General features: G+C 51.9%; 1 protein-coding gene across 1 annotated transcript in view; it reads left to right on the top strand.

Annotated features, from left to right (window-relative positions):
• The window catches only part of CPSF1 (cleavage and polyadenylation specific factor 1), a 42,459-nt gene extending 25,813 nt beyond the window's left edge, over nt 1-16,646 (top strand). Inside the window, exons 21-38 of the mRNA XM_082235466.1 lie at nt 1,106-1,242; nt 2,811-2,985; nt 3,084-3,290; nt 5,075-5,164; nt 5,302-5,445; nt 5,642-5,794; nt 5,969-6,085; nt 6,219-6,309; nt 7,156-7,240; nt 8,388-8,529; nt 9,819-9,971; nt 11,550-11,726; nt 11,839-11,905; nt 12,259-12,306; nt 12,651-12,806; nt 13,583-13,712; nt 14,633-14,771; nt 16,427-16,646. Of these exons, the coding sequence (XP_082091592.1) occupies nt 1,106-1,242; nt 2,811-2,985; nt 3,084-3,290; nt 5,075-5,164; nt 5,302-5,445; nt 5,642-5,794; nt 5,969-6,085; nt 6,219-6,309; nt 7,156-7,240; nt 8,388-8,529; nt 9,819-9,971; nt 11,550-11,726; nt 11,839-11,905; nt 12,259-12,306; nt 12,651-12,806; nt 13,583-13,712; nt 14,633-14,771; nt 16,427-16,474 (2,259 nt within the window). The 3' untranslated portion in view covers nt 16,475-16,646. The remainder of the gene's footprint in view (nt 1-1,105; nt 1,243-2,810; nt 2,986-3,083; nt 3,291-5,074; nt 5,165-5,301; nt 5,446-5,641; nt 5,795-5,968; nt 6,086-6,218; nt 6,310-7,155; nt 7,241-8,387; nt 8,530-9,818; nt 9,972-11,549; nt 11,727-11,838; nt 11,906-12,258; nt 12,307-12,650; nt 12,807-13,582; nt 13,713-14,632; nt 14,772-16,426) is intronic.
• Nucleotides 16,647-17,352: the final 706 nt, after the last annotated feature.

The following is a 17,352-nucleotide window of genomic DNA, read 5'->3' as shown; positions in this document are numbered from 1 at the left end:
CCTTCTGGTTCACAGCCAGACACACTGACCCATTGCACCAGGAGGGGGCCACAGTCCCTTAGAACAGCACCGTGTTTATCCCAGACTCAACTCTGTGCTCTGCAAACATTAGCTGCTTGTTATACAGAGGGCTTCGCAGTCACATCTCATCACGGATACTCAAAATCCTGTGTCTGGTTCTGCAGCTCAACCACAGAGCATTTATTTTACTCGCAGAAGGCCCATGGTTCAGTTTGTGGCATCTCCAATCTGCTTTGTTTTACAAGGAAAGGATCCTAACCCTCCTCCCCCAGGGCCAGGGCCTTTTCAGTGATGGCTCCGACCTGGTGGAATTATCTGTTCCACAAGACCAGGGCCCTTCAGGATTTAACCTCCTTCCGTCGGGCCTGTAAGACATAGCTATTCCGCCTGGCTTTCAATTTGAATTTAGCCTGATCTTTTATTCCCCTTCCTTCCCTCCCCCTCTCCTTTTTATGAAGATTCCCCGCTCTGGGATCCCACAGCTCATTCTCCCCTGGTCTCCTCGCTGGCCCAAATAGGACTAATTTAGCCAGCTAGCCCTGATGATCACCTAATGCTTATTGGATGGATTTCCCCCCAAATTGATTTTTGAATTCTGAATTTATTGTTATTCACGTTTTATACTGTATTTTATGCTGTATTTTATTTTATGTTTTTTGTTGTATCAATTAAGTGTTTTAAATTTGTTGTTAGCCACCCTGTGCCCAGTTTTTTGAACTGCGAATGGCGGGGTATAAATAAATTTTTAAAATTATTATAACCGGTATAGTTAACTTGCAGAAATACATTTGAAAACACTGAGCAGTGCCTGGCATGGTGAGGCTCTGTGCAGGGGCTTTTATCACCCCTTCTTCTTGGCTAGCAGTAGCAGAAGACATTGTGCAAAAAAACATTCACGTTTGCTCAGTTTGCATAGCTTATTAGTGAGGTCTCCAAATGTGGATCTTCTAACAAAGAAGGGGCACAGCCTGCTTTCAACCGAGGTTCTTGGCATAACCAGATTCTGAGTCTGCTTCCATGCTGCTCAGTTAAGAGCAGGTCATCCTGTGTCTTGCTCTGAGGCAACCTGTTGTCACCCCTCCAGCAATCGAAGGTGATTGCGTTGTGTGTATACCGGGACGTCAGCGGCATGTTCACCACTGAGAGCCATTCATCCAGCTCCCGGGACGAGCTTTCCTTGAGGACTCAGTCAGAATCTGAGGCTCCCATCCAGGACATCAGGTGGGTCTTGAGGCATGGCGAAGAACTCTGGGAAGGGGTAGGGATTTAGCCATTTTGTGTGGGAGTTTGGGTTGTAAAATATGGCTTGTGAGATGGGTGTTTTGGGTTTTTAAGGCTTTTCTGCGTAGGAGGTACATTGGATGGGTAAAAGTGCAAAGGGGTAGTTTGCTTAACTAGTTTTGCATGGAAGGGTCAAAAGTTCGTCTTAGGAACCCAGCAATTCGGAAATAGAAACTTAATCAATACTCCCCTGTTCCGATTGCTTAAAAGGTTGAAAGGGGGAGTGAAAATGTTGCATATAAGTCATGCTAGAAGATAAGTTAGGCAGCAGTCCTAATCATGCCCAGTATTGGAAGTAGCCTGGGCCACGTCATCCAGGTTAAAGGACTGTCTGGCAGAGACAGTGAGAGGAAAATAAAAGATATCCACTTGGTCGTGGCGGTTCACTTAATACACTGGTTCTCAAACTTGTAGGACCAGTGGTCAAGTATGATGGGAGTTGTAGTCCAGCAGCTGGAGACCCAAGTTTGAGAAATACCGACTTAACAGGAAGTAGGGATTGGATTGGCTGGTTTGTTTGCCTTTCTCACCTCTCATGGTGCAAGCTACAGCCTGCACTATCACACCCGTTCTTTCAGGTAATTGGGGCATCTTATGTGTGCTCAGTGAGGAGGTGGGAAGATTCAAAGCACCATATTTTTCGCTCCATAAGACGCATCTACTTTTTAGAGGAGGAAAGCAAGAAAAAAAAAATTCTGAACGAAACAGTGGATGTATGATTTTTGTGGTTCATGCTGGGCCACAGGCATGATATGTGATTTGACAGTGAGTTTGGGGTAGCCCAATGCAAAAATCCTGAGAATTCAGGTGGAGCCGTGCTTTGTAACCACATTTTTGTGCCATTGCGGCCCCAGGCAACAGTGGATGTGTGATTTTTTGGGTGCAGGCTATAGCCATGGACATGCTATGTGATCTGATGGAGAATTTGGGGGAAATCCTGAGGATTCATGTGCTTTTACCTCCCCCCTCCCAGGCAGCCTCCTTTATCACTAGTGTCTCTTATCTCCCTCCTGATCGCTTGCTGATCAGTTGCTCAGTCGCTTGGTTTCAATACCCCCTTCCCTCTTTCTAAAAAAAATTAAAAAAAGCACAATCTGCTTTTCACCCCTGGGCAACTTGGCTCCAGGGACCACCCATTTGTTCCATAAGACGCACAGACATTTCCCCTTACTTTTTAGGAGGGGAAAAAGTGTGTCTTATGGAGTGAAAAATATGGTAGCTTGTGTAGATCCTGAGTAAAGAATAAGACACGTACTTGTGAGGACAGTAGCAGGAGAAATTCTCAGCCGGCCCTCAGTTTCTTTGGCCCTCAGTGTTGTTCAACCCTTTAGTGATTCCCCATCTGGGACTTCATTTAAGCTTTGGGCGCATGTGCTGCCTACAAAAGTTTTGAGACCTGCACTGTAATCTTGCTGTGAGTGGGCCCGTTCTTGGATCAGGCTTTGCAACAGCTGCCCAGGTGTCTTAAACGTAACTGCCTTCCTCCTCCTCTCTTCTCCCATGTACAGCAACACAATAGACGATGAGGAAGAAATGCTCTACGGTGAATCTGGCACCTTGTTTAGCCCCACCAAGGAGGAGCCGCGCCGCTGCAGCCTGCCCTTAGCCGACAAGGATCCTCACCAGTACAAGGCAGAGCCCACTCACTGGTGTGTGCTGGTCCGGGAGAACGGTGCCATGGAGGTGAGGCCCAGGCAGTGCCCGGGGCAGCGGGAGTGAGCCAGTCTCAGCCAGGTCCCTCTTGGCCCCTGCTACTTTCTCCCTCTTTCTCTCTCATGTAGATCTACCAGCTGCCTGAATGGCGCCTGGTCTTCCTGGTGAAGAATTTCCCCATGGGGCAGAGGGTGCTGGTGGACAGTTCCTTCGGGCAGCCTGCCAGCCAGGGCGAGGCCAAGAAGGAGGAGGTGGTCCGTCAGACCGAGATGCCGCTGGTCAAGGAGGTGCTGCTGGTGGCCCTGGGAAATCGGCAGAGCCGGCCGTACCTGCTGGTGAGCTCCGAGGGGTAGAGTTATCTGTGTCTCCCGTCTGCTTGGATCTGAAGCACGTAGACATTTTGATACACGTGCAAAGCAGGAAACCCAGTAAATCAAGACACCAGCCCTTCTCCAAGTTTGGCCCCCTGGTTTCAAGTGATGGTGATACTGGGGCAAATGATTTCTGCGTAATAAGTACCGTATTGTTCGCTCTATTAGACGCACCTGAGCATAAGACACACCTAGTTTTTAGGGGAGGAAAATAAGAAAGCAACACAAAGCCTGCTGAGCTAAGAGGGAGCGCTCCTCCCTCTTCGCTCAGGAGGCTTTCCGTGGCTATCCCTGAAGCCAGGAGAACAAGCGGGATCAGTGCACACCGATCCCTCTTGCCCTCCTGGCTTTCCCCCGAGCTCCCGCAAGAGCTGTGCGCTCTTTAAAGGGAGCGCTGCTCTTGGGGGCTTTTGCGGGAGGTGGGGAAAGGGACAGAGCCACGCCCCCACCTCCCGCAAAAGCCAGGGATAGCTGCGTGAAGCCTCCGCAGGGCAGCGGGATGAAGGCTCCCTGCTGCCCTGCGGAGGCTTCGCGCGGCTAAGCCAGAAGCTAGAACAGCTCCCTCTCGCTGTTCTGGCTTCTGGGATAGCCGTGCAGCCTGCATTCGCTCCATAAGACGCACACACATTTCCCCTTACTTTTTAGGAGGGGAAAAGTGCGTATTATAGAGCGAAAAATACGGTAGGTGCAGTTGCTTTTCGTCTGCTGCAGGAAGAGGGAGGAAGAGAGCCAATTTCTTGGGAATGCCTGGGCTCTTCCCTGATCATGTTACAAGGTGTGTTTCTGATCCCCACCCCTTGAGTGCTCAACACACATGTGACTATCTCCCATTTGGCATGTTGAGGGATAATGGGATTGATGCCTGCATTCTCCGCCAGCAATCATACTCGGGGAAACCATAAGCCAATGGCTGGCTACAACTCACACCATCTTTGACCATGCTGGCAGCTGAGGTTTGTGGGAGCTGGAGTCCACCAACATCTGGAGAGTTCCTGAGACCCTTTGCCCTAAGCTGTCAGTCACTCACTGCGTCTGCTCCCTCCCTGCTCTTAATGATCTTGTGGGAGGAACTGAGGGAGACACCCACTGTTGCACCACCCTCCCCACCTCACCTGGGGCTCAGGGCTTTCATACGGAGGAGGACCAATCAGAATCCCTGCAGGGCTGAGCGTCTAATTCATAGTGCTTGCCTTGCCCTGTCCTCAAAGCTGCTTGGTCAGGTGAGACTCACGTTACTGGTGCCTGAGCCTACAGTGAGGATAATTGAAAGTGGTGGTTTAAACCTTTAAAGCCCGAACTGGTGTCTGGGATGCCGTTGCCTAAAGGACTGCCTTTGTCGGTGTGAGGTTATCCAGCGTTCAGCATCGTCATCTCAGGCTCAGCTCTCTGGTCTCCCTGTAGTGAGTAGCAGGAGTGGGGCCTTCTCTGCAACAGCACCTTGATTGTGGCATTCCCTCCCTGGGGGAAAATCACAAGAGTGCGTGCTGTCTGGCTTTTACAAATTCTTTTCCCTAAGGGGAGCGTTAATACCATGGGAGAGCTGCTGTAATCAAGGGCTGTGATGAAGGATCCAGGAGCTTAGAGGACCATGAGGGCTACAAGGCGGGGTCATGGCAAGGCCTTGGCACTATGGTTCTTTTTGCCCCAGCAATGAGCTGTGTCCCTATGGCCTGAGAGTGCTCAATGTGTTGATGCAGTGAGCCACGGGACAGAGTGAAGCTCACTTTATTTCACCACCCTGTTAACAGGTCCACGTGGACCAAGAGCTGCTCATCTACGAAGCTTTTAACCACGGCTCTCAGCTGGGCCAGACCAACCTCAAAGTGCGGTTCAAGAAGGTAAGAGCCACTCTGCCTTCTCCCCAGGCCACTGGAACGCTGCAGTCTCCCTTGCAGGCTTCCCTCGGCACTCGAAGGGAAGGCTTCCCCACTGACCTCCTTCTGCGCTTTGACGACACCCTTTCCCTTCCAATCAGGTTCCCCATAACATTAACTTCCGGGAGAAGAAGCCCAGGCCGTCGAAGAAGAAGCCGGACGGCGTGGGTGGAGAGGAATCGGGGGCTGCCAGGGGGCGGGTTGCCCGATTCCGCTACTTTGAGGATATCTATGGATACTCGGGGGTGAGTCTCACGGAGGAGTCGTCCTTGGGAGATTCTCCGGAGAAGCGTTTCTCTTTGGAGAGTTGGGCAAGGGCGTTCTCTTCCCGAGGCTTTGCGGAACCTCTGCCTGCCAGAGCAGGCACTACTGGCCTGGTGCAGGAGAAGGCTGTGCTCACGTGCAGCCCCGGGTCCTGATTGTGTTTGCATTTCTTCCCAGGTGTTCATTTGTGGCCCCTCCCCACACTGGCTGCTGGTAACGTCTCGGGGGGCCCTACGCCTGCACCCCATGACCATAGACGGCCCAATCGAGTCCTTTGCCCCCTTCCACAACGTCAACTGTCCCAAGGGCTTCCTCTACTTCAACCGGCAGGTAGGCCTGGCCTGGCAACAGACGCTTGGGTGGGGTGCCTGCCTTGTTTCTTTCATTTGCCTTCTGCCTGCTACATTTGAGGCAGCTCACTCTGTGCGCCTGGGCTGCTGCTGCAGAGAGAAGCAGATCTGTCTGCAGGTGAGAACGAGGCCTTGTCTGTCTCCTCTGCTACAGGGGGAGCTGCGCATCAGCGTCTTGCCTGCCTACCTTTCCTACGACGCGCCGTGGCCCGTCCGGAAGATCCCACTGCGCTGCACCGCACATTACGTGTCCTACCACGTGGAGTCCAAGGTAGGGCTGTGTGGAGCGGGACCTTCAGCAGGGCCTTATCGGTGGTGGGGAAGTGGAGTCCTCCACTGACACAACAAAGCCTTCTGCTCAACTCAACCCCCAAATGCCTTAATGAATTTGCTCCCTCCGGCAGGTCTACGCGGTGGCCACCAGCATCAACAACCATTGCACCAGGATCCCCCGCATGACGGGCGAGGAGAAGGAATTTGAGACCATCGAGCGAGGTGGGTGGCTCGCAGCTGTTGGAAAACGCTGCCTCCTCTCTGCAGAGGAGAGGTCTTTGACTTGAAGAGTCGGCCCCTTGTGCTGGGCAAGTCTTGAGGTTGGGCTGCGAGATGGAGGGAGACAGGCTTTGGAGTCCTCTCTCTTCCACCACAAAGGGCCACCCAACCCCCTGGTTTGCCCTCCAGGGTCTCAAGGTGGGAAAACAACAACAACAACAACAATAATTAATAATAATAATAATAATAATAATTTATTATTTATACCCCACCCATCTGGCTGTGCTTCCCCAGGCACTCTGGGCAGCTTCCAATAAAATACTAAAATACAGTAATGCACCAAACATTAAAAGCTTCCCTAAACAGGGCTGCCTTCAGATGTCCTCTAAAAGTCAGATAGTTGTTTATTTCCTTGACATCTGATGGGAGGGCATTCCACAGGGCGGGTGCCACCACTGAGAAGGCCCTCTGACTGGTTCCCTGTAGCTTTGCTTCTCGCAATGAGGGAACCTCCAGAAGGCCCTTGGTGCTGGACCTCAGTGTCCGGGCAGAACGATGGGGGTGGAGACGCTCCTTCAGATATACTGGACCGAGGCCTTTTAGGGCTTTAAAGGTCAGCAGCAACACTTTGAATTGTGCTTGGAAACATACTGGTCTTCCACATCCCCTGGTGCCTGATACTTAACCCGGAGATTCTGGAGGCTTGGGCAGCCAAAGCAGGTGTGCGCTCTCCGTGATAAGCCATGGCCCCTTGTGCCCCCCTCCTGTGCCCAGCTGGGTCTGATGGTGATGCCGGCTGCATACCTATTTCTCCCTTTGTCTTTCTCTCTCTCTGATCCCCACCTCCAGATGATCGCTACATGCACCCGCTGCAGGAGGCCTTTTCCATCCAGCTGATCTCTCCAGTCAGCTGGGAGACGATTCCAAATACCAGGTGAGGAGGGTGCTCAGCCCTTGGGCTTGTGGCAGCAGGAGCCCAAGAAAGCTCCTTCCCAGGCAGCGGCAGGTGGGGAAGATCTGGGGCCTGGTTGGGTTCCTGGCGTGGAATATCAGAAGAACCTGGCGGTTTCTGCTGGATCAAAGCAAAAGGCCACCTGGGCCAGCGTCCGTTTGCCTTCAAGGGCCATTCAGATGCGTCCTGGAAGCAGAGCTGGAAAGCTTTAGTTCAGTGGTCCCCAAGGTTTTTGGGCCTCTACCCACTTAGTCCCCGGTGCTCCCTACCCTACAAAAAGCATTATTCAGAACAGCAGCTTGCATAACCCACTAAGGAAGAGCAAAACACAGTGGCCCCAGCTAAGGGTGCTTCATTCAGTCTTGGGGAAGGGGAAGAGGCTGCCTTCTCTTGTGCAGAGCCTGCACTCACTCTCCGTGGCGCTGCCCTTGAGACTGACCCAGAAACTCCAGTGGGTGCAGAATGCCGCAGCAAGACTCCTAACAGGGTCCTCGCCGTGGGATCACATTCACCCGGTGCTATACCAGCTGCACTGGCTCCCGGTGGAGTACAGGACCAGGTTTAAGGTGCTGGTTTTGACCTATAAAGCCCTATACAGCCTAGGACCCTTTTACCTACGGGACCGCCTCTCCTGGTATGTCCCACGGAGGACCTTATGGTCTTCAAATAAAAACATTTTGGAGGTCCTGGGCCACAGAGAGGTTAGGCTGGCCTCAACCAGAGCCAGGGCTTTTTCGGCTGTGGCTCCGATCTGGTGGAATGCTGTCACAAGGGACTAGGGCCCTGCAGGATTTGACATCTTTCCGCAGGGCCTGCAAGACAGAGCTGTTCCACCAAACCTTTGGCCAAGGCACAGTCTGACCCCCTCCTTCAGTAATCCTCACAGAACTCTAGCCCAATGGTTGCCATGAATTTGATTTTGAATTGATTTTAGAATGAATTGATTTTAGAATGTTGTGTTACTTTTATTGTTGTTAGCCGCTCTGAGCCCGGCTTCAGCTGGGGAGGGCGGGATATAAATAAAAAATTATTATTATAATTATTATTATTATTATTATTATTATGGCACCCAGGAGGCAGCTTGGCCTGGCTCCCCCTCCAACCTCTCCTGCCCTTTTTCAATCTGCAGGATCGACCTGGAGGAGTGGGAGCACGTGACCTGCATGAAGACCGTGTCTCTCAAGAGCGAGGAGACCGTCTCGGGCCTGAAGGGCTACATCGCCGTGGGGACTTGCCTCATGCAGGGCGAAGAGGTGACCTGCAGGGGCCGGGTGAGTCAGACAACACTGGGCGCTTGAACCAGAGGCAACACAGCTGGGGGCTTCTTCCGCACAGTTCCACCCATCCTTCTCCCACAGTTCCTGCCTGCTGCCTTCACAGGCCCAGTCCTTGGTCCAGATTTCCCCCGTTTGGACATGTTGGACTCATTCATCCATCTGGTGAACTGCGTGTTTTGCTGGCAGCCTCTCACAGTTTGGGATGAGTGGTGGCATCAGGATCCAAGGAACACAATCACAGAATGGTAGAGTTGGAAGGGACCCCGAGGGTCATCTAATCCAACCCCCTGCAATGCAGGGATCTCAGCTAAAGCACCCATGACAGATGGACACCCAACCTCTGCTTAAAAACTTCTGAGGAGGGAGAGTCCACAACCTCCCAAGGGAGACGGTTACATTATCAGACAGCTCTTACCATCCGAAAGTTCTTCCTGCTGTTTAGTTGGAATCTTTCTTGTAACTTGAATCCATTGGTTCAAGTCCTACCCCCAGAGCAGCAGAAAACAAGCTTGCTCCCTCATCCATATGACAGCCCTTGAGATATTTGAAGAAGGCTATCGTATCTCCTCTCAGACTCCTCTTTTCCAGGCTAAACATACCCAGATCCTTCGACTGTTCCTCATAAGGCTTGGCTTCTAGAGCCTTGATAATCTTGGCTGTCCTCTGCACACGTTCTAGCTTGTCAACATCCTTCTTAAATTGCAGTGCCCAGAACTGGACACAATATTCTAGGTGTGGTAGGACCAAGGCAGAAGAGAGTGGGACTATGATTTCCCTTCATTGGGACATTACTTCTGTTGATGCAGCTTAGAATAGCATTAGCTTTTTGGCTACAGCACACTGCTACCTTATGAACTTGTACCTCCAAGCTTTTTCATTGTGCTCTGAAGAGGGTCTTATATGTGTTCTGGGTTCTACAGCGGGTGCATGGAGAAGTGAGGCAAAGACCTGAAGGCTCAAAAACGGAAGTTACAACTCCTTAGTTGTGAACAGGCAAAGTTCTGCTCTGTGCCAGCTAATTGAAAAAGTAAATTATAGTAATAATCCACTCATCCAGTGTGCCACCATATGACGCTGGAATCATTTACCTGCTGCAATGGCACCTTATCCTGATGAGCACAGTTGCAATTTTGCAGTTCTCGTTTAGTATTTTGTTTATCGCAAGAAGTCCCCGGTCTCCCGGCTTGCAACAGAGGAAGGGGGTGTTTCGAGGTTAGCAATGCAAAGCCAAGCTGCCCTGGTTATGTAGGATGACTCTCCCTTCCTTGCTCCCCTGCCCTCAGATCTTGATCATGGACATCATCGAAGTGGTTCCAGAGCCTGGGCAGCCCCTCACCAAGAACAAATTCAAGGTGCTGTACGAGAAGGAGCAGAAGGGGCCTGTTACCGCTCTCTGCCACTGCAACGGCTACCTGGTGTCGGCCATTGGCCAGAAGGTGAGCAGGGCCTGGAAGAGGCGGGTGGGATGCCGCTCTCGGGGGCTTATTCAGTGTAGAATGTGGATTTGTTGCTCCTAAACGCTCCGCAGCCGTCCTTGGGGTGGAAGCTTCTGTCGCCCTTTCAGTGTAGGTTATTCTGACCTACAGTGGTGCCCCGCAAGACGAATGCCTTGCAAGATGGAAAACTCGCTAGACGAAAGAGTTTTCCGTTTTGGAGGTGCTTCGCAAAACGGATCTCCTATGGGCTTGCTTCACAAGACGACAATGTCTTGCGAGTTCCTGCTGGGTTTTTTTTCTCCCCGCCCCTTTTTCTAAGCCGCTAAGCCGCTTATCAGCTGATCTGATCAGCAGATAAGCCGCTAAAAGCCGCTAATAGCGCTAAGCAGCTTATCAGCTGATCCGATCAGCAGATAAGCCGCTAATAGCGCTAAGCCGTTTATCAGCTGATCCGATCAGCAGAAAAGCCGCTAATAGCGCTAAGCCGCTTATCAGCTGATCCGATCAGCAGATAAGCCGCTAAAAGCCTCTAAAAGCCTCTAATCCGCTAATCCTTCAATGGGCTTGCTTCGCAAGACGGAAAAAAACGCTAGACGAAGAGAATCACAGAACGGATTCTTTTCGTCTTGCGAGGCACCACTGTACATAGGTGGCTATGAGTATGCCGTCAGGGAGCTGTAATTATTCCTGTTGAGTTAATTCATAATATTGTGTGTGTGAGTTTGTGTGCACGGTGTTGGTGCGCAAAGTTGGGAAGTTACGGAAGGTAGTTTGAACACCTCAAGTTGAAACAGGATAGTAAGCCCCAGGCTGCAAGGAGATGGTTCTGTGATGTGGACTCTGTTTATAGAGTGTAGACTTGGGGGTGTCTGGAAAGGAGACCTCTTCTTCCATTATAGTGGTTCCTCAGGTTAAGAACTTAATTTGTTCCAGAGGTCCGTTCTTAACCTGAAACAGTTCTCTTAATCTGAGGCGTGCTTTCGCTAATGGGGCCTCCTGCTGCCGCTGTGCTGCTGGCATGCGATTTCCATTCTTATCCTGGGGCAAAGTTCTTAACCTGGAGCAACCACGTCCTGGTTAGCGGAGTTTGTAACCCGAAGTGTCTGTAACCTGAAGTGTCTGTAACCCGAGGTACCACTGTACTGCTTTTATGTAAAAGCTTTCTGTACCGCTTTTCAGAGCGTTTTCCAGGGTGTGCTTTACAGTATGACGATAAAGCGCAAATTAAAAGGGGTGGTTAGAGTGCAGAAGTGCCTTGCAGGGCTGGCAAGGTGAGCTTTCTGTGGTTTAGAGACGGAATTGCTGAAAAACAGAACTTGAGGCATCAGCAACACGGTACAATGGAAAGATGGGGAGAAGAACCAACCCAGACCCTAAGACCATCATCTGTGTTTTTGTCTGCTACTGTGTTGTGCATTTTTGAGTTTTTATATTGTAAACTGTGATCCTTGGATGAAGGGCGGTATAGAAATTAAGTAAGCAAATAAATGGAACGTGAGAGTGGGAGATGAGGTGAAGGGCTTTCCTGCTCCCTTGCCCCCTGCCTGGGCTGAGCCCTGGTCTCTCTCCCTGCTGCAGATCTTCCTGTGGAGCTTGAAGGACAATGACCTGACGGGAATGGCCTTCATCGACACGCAGCTCTATATCCACCAGATGATCAGCGTCAAGAACTTCATCCTGGCGGCTGACCTCATGAAGAGCATCTCGCTGCTCCGCTACCAGGAGGAGAGCAAGACTCTCTCCCTCGTCAGCAGGGTATGGGGCGTGGACCCTTTTCTAGAGGGTTGGCAGGGTGTGGGGCAGAGGAGAATGGATCTGTTTGAGCCCTGCCCCACCTGCATGACTTCTCCTTCTCTCTCGCCTCCAGGACGCCAAACCCCTGGAAGTTTACAGTGTGGACTTCATGGTGGACAACGCTCAGCTGGGATTTCTCGGTGAGCAGCCTGAGCATGGCATTGGGGGAGCCCTTTCAGGAGGGTTCAGTCCAGGGGCCTTGGCTCTGCCCCAGGATGCTGGTGTTGGGGGCTGGGGAAGACTCAGACCCATGCCTGGGCTTTACAAGGTGGCGGCCCATCTGTGTTTTGAAGAACACAAACCCTTTCCCCTGCATTTGGAACAAGCCAAAATACAGAATTATAGAATTGGAAGGGTCTGTTTAGTCCAGGTCTCTGCAATGCAGGAATCACAACCAAAATGACCACTCTGTTTAAAAGCCCCCAAGCAAGGGGCAGCTGTGTTTCTGGCACGGTCAGGCTACATCATCGATCTGTTTTACTCTATTTTGCAGTGTCTGACAGGGACCGGAACCTCCTGGTTTACATGTATCTGCCAGAAGGTGAGATCAAAGTGTGTCTTCTTTTTTTGTTCTGGGGAGATTGGATCTGACCCTCTTCCTGTCACTCACGTGACTCCCAGGCTCGGGGAACAAGAATCTTGCCGCTTCCTCAACAGGAAGGAGTGCTGGGGCTTTTGGAAAGAGATGTTTGGGCCGGGTGGGCTTTCTCTGGATCTCCGGCTCAAGCCCCTATGTTTTCCCACACACTGCATGGCCTCTGAGCCGCCTTCAACGGTCTGGGGCCCTCCAGCCACCCCTCTGCTGGGGCTGATGGGAGTTGTAGTTCAGCAGCACCCAGAGGGCGAGGGCTCATTGTCTCCCTCCCTCTTTGCTTTTCTCTCCAGCAAAGGAAAGCTTTGGGGGGATGCGCCTCCTCCGTAGGGCCGATTTCCACGTGGGAGCCCACGTCAACGCCTTCTGGAGGACCCCGTGCCGTGGGGCCATGGAGGGGCCCACCAAGAAATCCATTGCCTGGGAGAACAAGCACATCACCTGGTTTGGTAAGGGGGCCTCTGAAGGACACATCCGGGAAGTCATCTTGGCCAGAGTTGAAGGGAACTGAGCCTGCAGCCTCTTGCGTTTCAGGTTTAGAATTTCAAATTCTAAGATTTTAAAATCTGGGAAGGTTTTGTTGTAAAATCCAGAATTCTATTTTTGAGTGTTGGCAACTGAATATAAAGAAGGAAAGGACTTTACATTTGTGTGAAGACAGCTCAATTTTATGCCTTGGGAATGAGTTCGAAATTACCTACCCTTGTGACATTTTGAGTTTCCCATTCAAGAGCTTGCTGACACATTTGCACTTAATGCCAAGCCATCGTTTCTTCAGCAAGGCACAAGTCATCTCACGGACAAACAAAGCAGCCATAGCTTATTTCTCCAGAGCTTGGTTTCCTCCCCCAGCTGTTCTCTCCATGTTCCTCTGTAGCTCAGCAAGCAGCTGGGCTGGGCTGTCCGAACGATGGTTGAAGCAAAAACAATGCTGTGGGCTTCAGAAATAATGCCAACCAGTAGTTAAAACAAGCCAAGGTTGAGAAGCCAGAGACGGTCAATCATGGCCCCACATGGTGGTTTGTTGCCGGAACAGAAACTATGGTTAGCCTCCTGGGCTGAGGTGTTCTAACAAACCACGGTTTGGCGTTATGTGCAAACCATGGTGTACTTATGTGAGTGGGGGAATCCAGATGGCTAAACGTGTCCATGCTCTCTGAGCCAAAGGCACCCGCTTGAGCCTTGACTCTGAAGGGGGGGGTGTGGTGTTTCTTCCCCCCTCCAGCCACGCTTGACGGAGGGATCGGGCTGCTGCTGCCCATGCAAGAGAAGACCTACCGGCGCCTGCTGATGCTGCAGAATGCGCTGACCACGATGCTGCCCCACCATGCCGGCCTCAACCCGCGTGCTTTCAGGTAGCTTGTTCCCGGGGCCCTGCCTCTTCAAGGCCCCCCCCCGCCCCACTTGACCCCCCTCTGTGTGCCCCTTGAGGAGCAGTGCTGTTGGAGGGGAGGAAAGAGCCACTCACAGTTTCATCTATGTGCCTATGTTTGGTGGGAGGGGAGTCTGGCTCTGCAATCCCCTTCTGCACATCCTGCTGTCTGCGGAGCGCCATGGGCCACTCTGGCATCTGTGCCTTCCACACCATTTCCTGCAAGCAGAATCTGCCCGTAGGAAGACTGGTGGGATATAGGCCTTGCAGGGAGAGCGCGAGACTGTTTCAGGGCCGATGGGCAACTTGGCTGGGGAGCAGAAGACCTTGCCTGTCCACATGGGGGATAAGCAGTCTGGCTGCTGCCAAGTTCACCCCTGGGTTATGGGTCACACATAAAATCAGATTAGCAGACATCTAAAGGCAGCCCTGTTTAGGGAAGTTTTTAATATTTATTGCTGCATTGTTTTGAACACTCGATTGGAAGCCGCCCAGAGTGGCTGGGGAAACTCAGCCACATGGGCGGGGTAGAAATAATAAATAATTTTATTATTATTATTATTAGTTAAAGGCAGGAGTCGGCAAGGTTTACCTCACCTGGGCTGGTTCACTTCAACAGAGATCCCTCCGTGGGCTGGATCGCGCACGCACCTGCAATTTCTGGTGTCTGCACAGATGTGATTTCCGGCACCATGCAGCGCACAGGGACTTGCCGAGCAGGCGGCTCGATTTGGGGGCAGTTCCTGGGCCGGTTAAATGACCCCCATGGGTCTTAGGTTGCCGACCCCTGGTTAAAGGATTACAAACCCCATCACCATTCCTGCTGCCTGCTGGAGCTGGAGGGGTTGAATGAGGCAGGGAGCCTAGCACTCCTCTCACGATGTTCCTCCTGCCCCTCCTTAGGATGCTGCACATGGACCGGCGCATCTTGCAGAACGCCGTGCGCAACGTCTTGGACGGGGAGCTGCTCAACCGCTACCTCTACCTGAGCACCATGGAGCGCAGTGAGCTGGCCAAGAAAATCGGCACCACACCAGACATTGTGAGTGGGGGGGGGGGGGGAGAGCCAGGAAGGCAAGGGTCACCTCCGCTGGCAGGAGCTGCTTCCGGCTCCAGAGCAGCCAAGGTGCGCATTGTGTGCCTGCTACGCTGTGGGAAAGCCAGCCTCTGTCTCAAGGGATTTCCTGCAGCGTTCCTCGCAAAACTGCTTGGGTGGCAGCTCAACCCAAGTGGCCTTGAGAGCAGCCTTTGCAGGAAATAAGGGAGGGAATCCTTTAGTTTTTATCAGGAGCATGAATCACTTGTGCCGAGCTGGATTTGTAGCGGTTGTTATTGTAATGCTTGGGCTTCTTCCACCCCCAGGTGGCTCTTGTGGCCTCTAAGGCGGTGGTTCCCAATTAGCTAATGACTGAGGACCCCCTCTTTTGCAAAAGTCAAGCCACAGACCCCCCCCCCCCCACTTTTGAAAATACTGATTATGGTAGTTGCCTGTGCAAAGCCAGACAGCAGCAGGGTGAGGGCTCTGTGAAACTGCTCTACTGTGTAGTTTCCACTCCCCTCGGTTGAGCAGTTAACGGAGCCCCCAGCTTGCTGCTGGCTTGTGCAAGCCGGCGATGGTGGGGGGCTCTGTTAAAGTTCTCCTCCCCCCTGCTGTAGGGAGCCCCAATGCTTCTCCTGCTTGTATGCAAACCAGAGAAGCATTGGGCTCCTTCAGCTGGGGGGCAGGCTGCCTCCTGAGGCATTGGAGCTGTTCAGCTGGGGAACGGGAGGCCTCTTCCACCCCCCACCCCCCGCTGAGCAGTTCTGCGAAGGATCAATACTCTTCGGCTTGCCCTTTAGCCTGAGAGACATCAGGATCCGCTCCCCGTGTGGGGCTGGGCCATGTATCTTGGAAGAAGCAGCTGAGACAAATTCCAGTCATTGTGCTATATCACCATATACTGGTAGTTAGCTGCTGATAGATCACAATGTTGGAAACAAAGAATTGCCCAGCTCTAACACTAAACTAAATAATCAGAGGGCAGGCTGTTGTGCTAATCCTAGTGGCAATTTGCTTACCTATTTTCCCCTGTTGGACTTCCAAGATGAACCATGAACCCCCAAACCTGTCAGGCAAGATTCACTGAAAACCCAATTCCAAGCAGTGGGAGACTCCTCAAAACCTGATAGTTGTTGAAAGCAATTAGAAGTTCTTTTCAGTTAAAAATTAAGGAACAAGGGGAAGGGATCCCTTACATTAAAAAAAAAAAAAAGATAAGCATGTGAACCCGTGGAGCAATCTATTTGCATTCTCTCTCTCTCTCTCTCTCTCTCTCTCTCTCTCTCTCTCCACCCCTCCAATTGCAAGAGCCCTAAGAAACTGTGTCAGAAGTTTGTGCCCAATCCCAGCTCCCTTGTCATCCAGCAACTATTTCCCAGTTTTTCCCCTTCCAGCAAGCAAGCGCTAGTCACGAGCAGAGACTGGGTGATCCATGGATCACTATTGTGGCTTTCACTGTGCAATTAACAAGATAAGTGAGTCCCTGGCAAGGGATGGTGCCACGGATCCCCGGACCCCTAATTGGGAACCACTGGGCTAAGGGATCTGCGCCGTAACAGAAGACCGCCTTTCAAGGGGAAGTTCCTTACAAGGGAGAAATGTCCCTTCTCCCTCCTGGGCAATTCCTAATGACCCTCTTTCCCCCCTTCCATCTACAGATCCTGGAAGATTTGCTGGAGATCGATCGCGTCACAGCTCATTTCTAAGGATTCCCTTTCCCCACAACTGTGCCCCTCGATTTGGCTGCAGGGGGCGGCCCAGCCTCCCTGTCTGCCCCCCCCTCAGAACCCCAATGTTTGTAACGTCTTCCTGGCTGGGCTACAGGACTCTTTATCAGTTATGTGTTTTTATAAAAGCTGGCAAGGATTTGTAAAGAAATTGTTAACTCGCAGTGATTGGGCTACCAGTTTGTGGAGCTGCATTGGCGAGATCTTGTGCCATGCATGGGTGGTGTAGTACAGAGAGGCTGGCTGCAACTCATTGCTGCTCTTGAGGAAGCCGGTGGCTGACATGGCTTCATATGTTTGAGACCACCTGCCAGGGTTTAGTGGTTTCTCTGTGTCCACAGGTTGGGGGGGGGGGCAACAGAAGAAGAAGAAGAGTTTGGATTTGATATCCCGCTTTATCACTACCCAAAGGAGTCTCCAAGCGGCTAACATTCTCCTTTCCCTTCCTCCCCCACAACAAACACTCTGTGAGGTGAGTGAGGCTGAGAGACTTCAGAGAAGTGTGACTGGCCCAAGGTCACCCAGCAGCTGCAGGTGGAGGAGCGGGGAATCGAACCCGGTTCACCAGATTACGAGTCCACCGCTCTTAACCACTACACCACACCACCAGAAACCTGTCCCAGGATTGCCTTTCCCACAGTGTTCACAGAATCGTAGAACAGCAAGGCAGGGGTCACATCTAAAGCACCCCTGGCAGGCAGCCATCCAACCTGTGTGAAAAACCTCCAGCGTAGGAGAATCCACCTTCTGCAGCAGCCTGCTCCTCTGCTGAACAGCTCTCACCATCAGAAAGTTCTTCCTGCAAGACTATCTGTTGGGAGCCAAGCTACGCCCAACCTCTTCACATCCAGAGAAAC

This window comes from Podarcis vaucheri, assembly GCF_965113315.1.
Source record: "Podarcis vaucheri genome assembly, chromosome: 8".
Taxonomy (NCBI): Eukaryota; Metazoa; Chordata; class Lepidosauria; order Squamata; family Lacertidae; genus Podarcis; species Podarcis vaucheri.
Note: the sequence above shows the minus strand (reverse complement) of the source record. Positions and strands in the feature narration are given on the sequence as shown.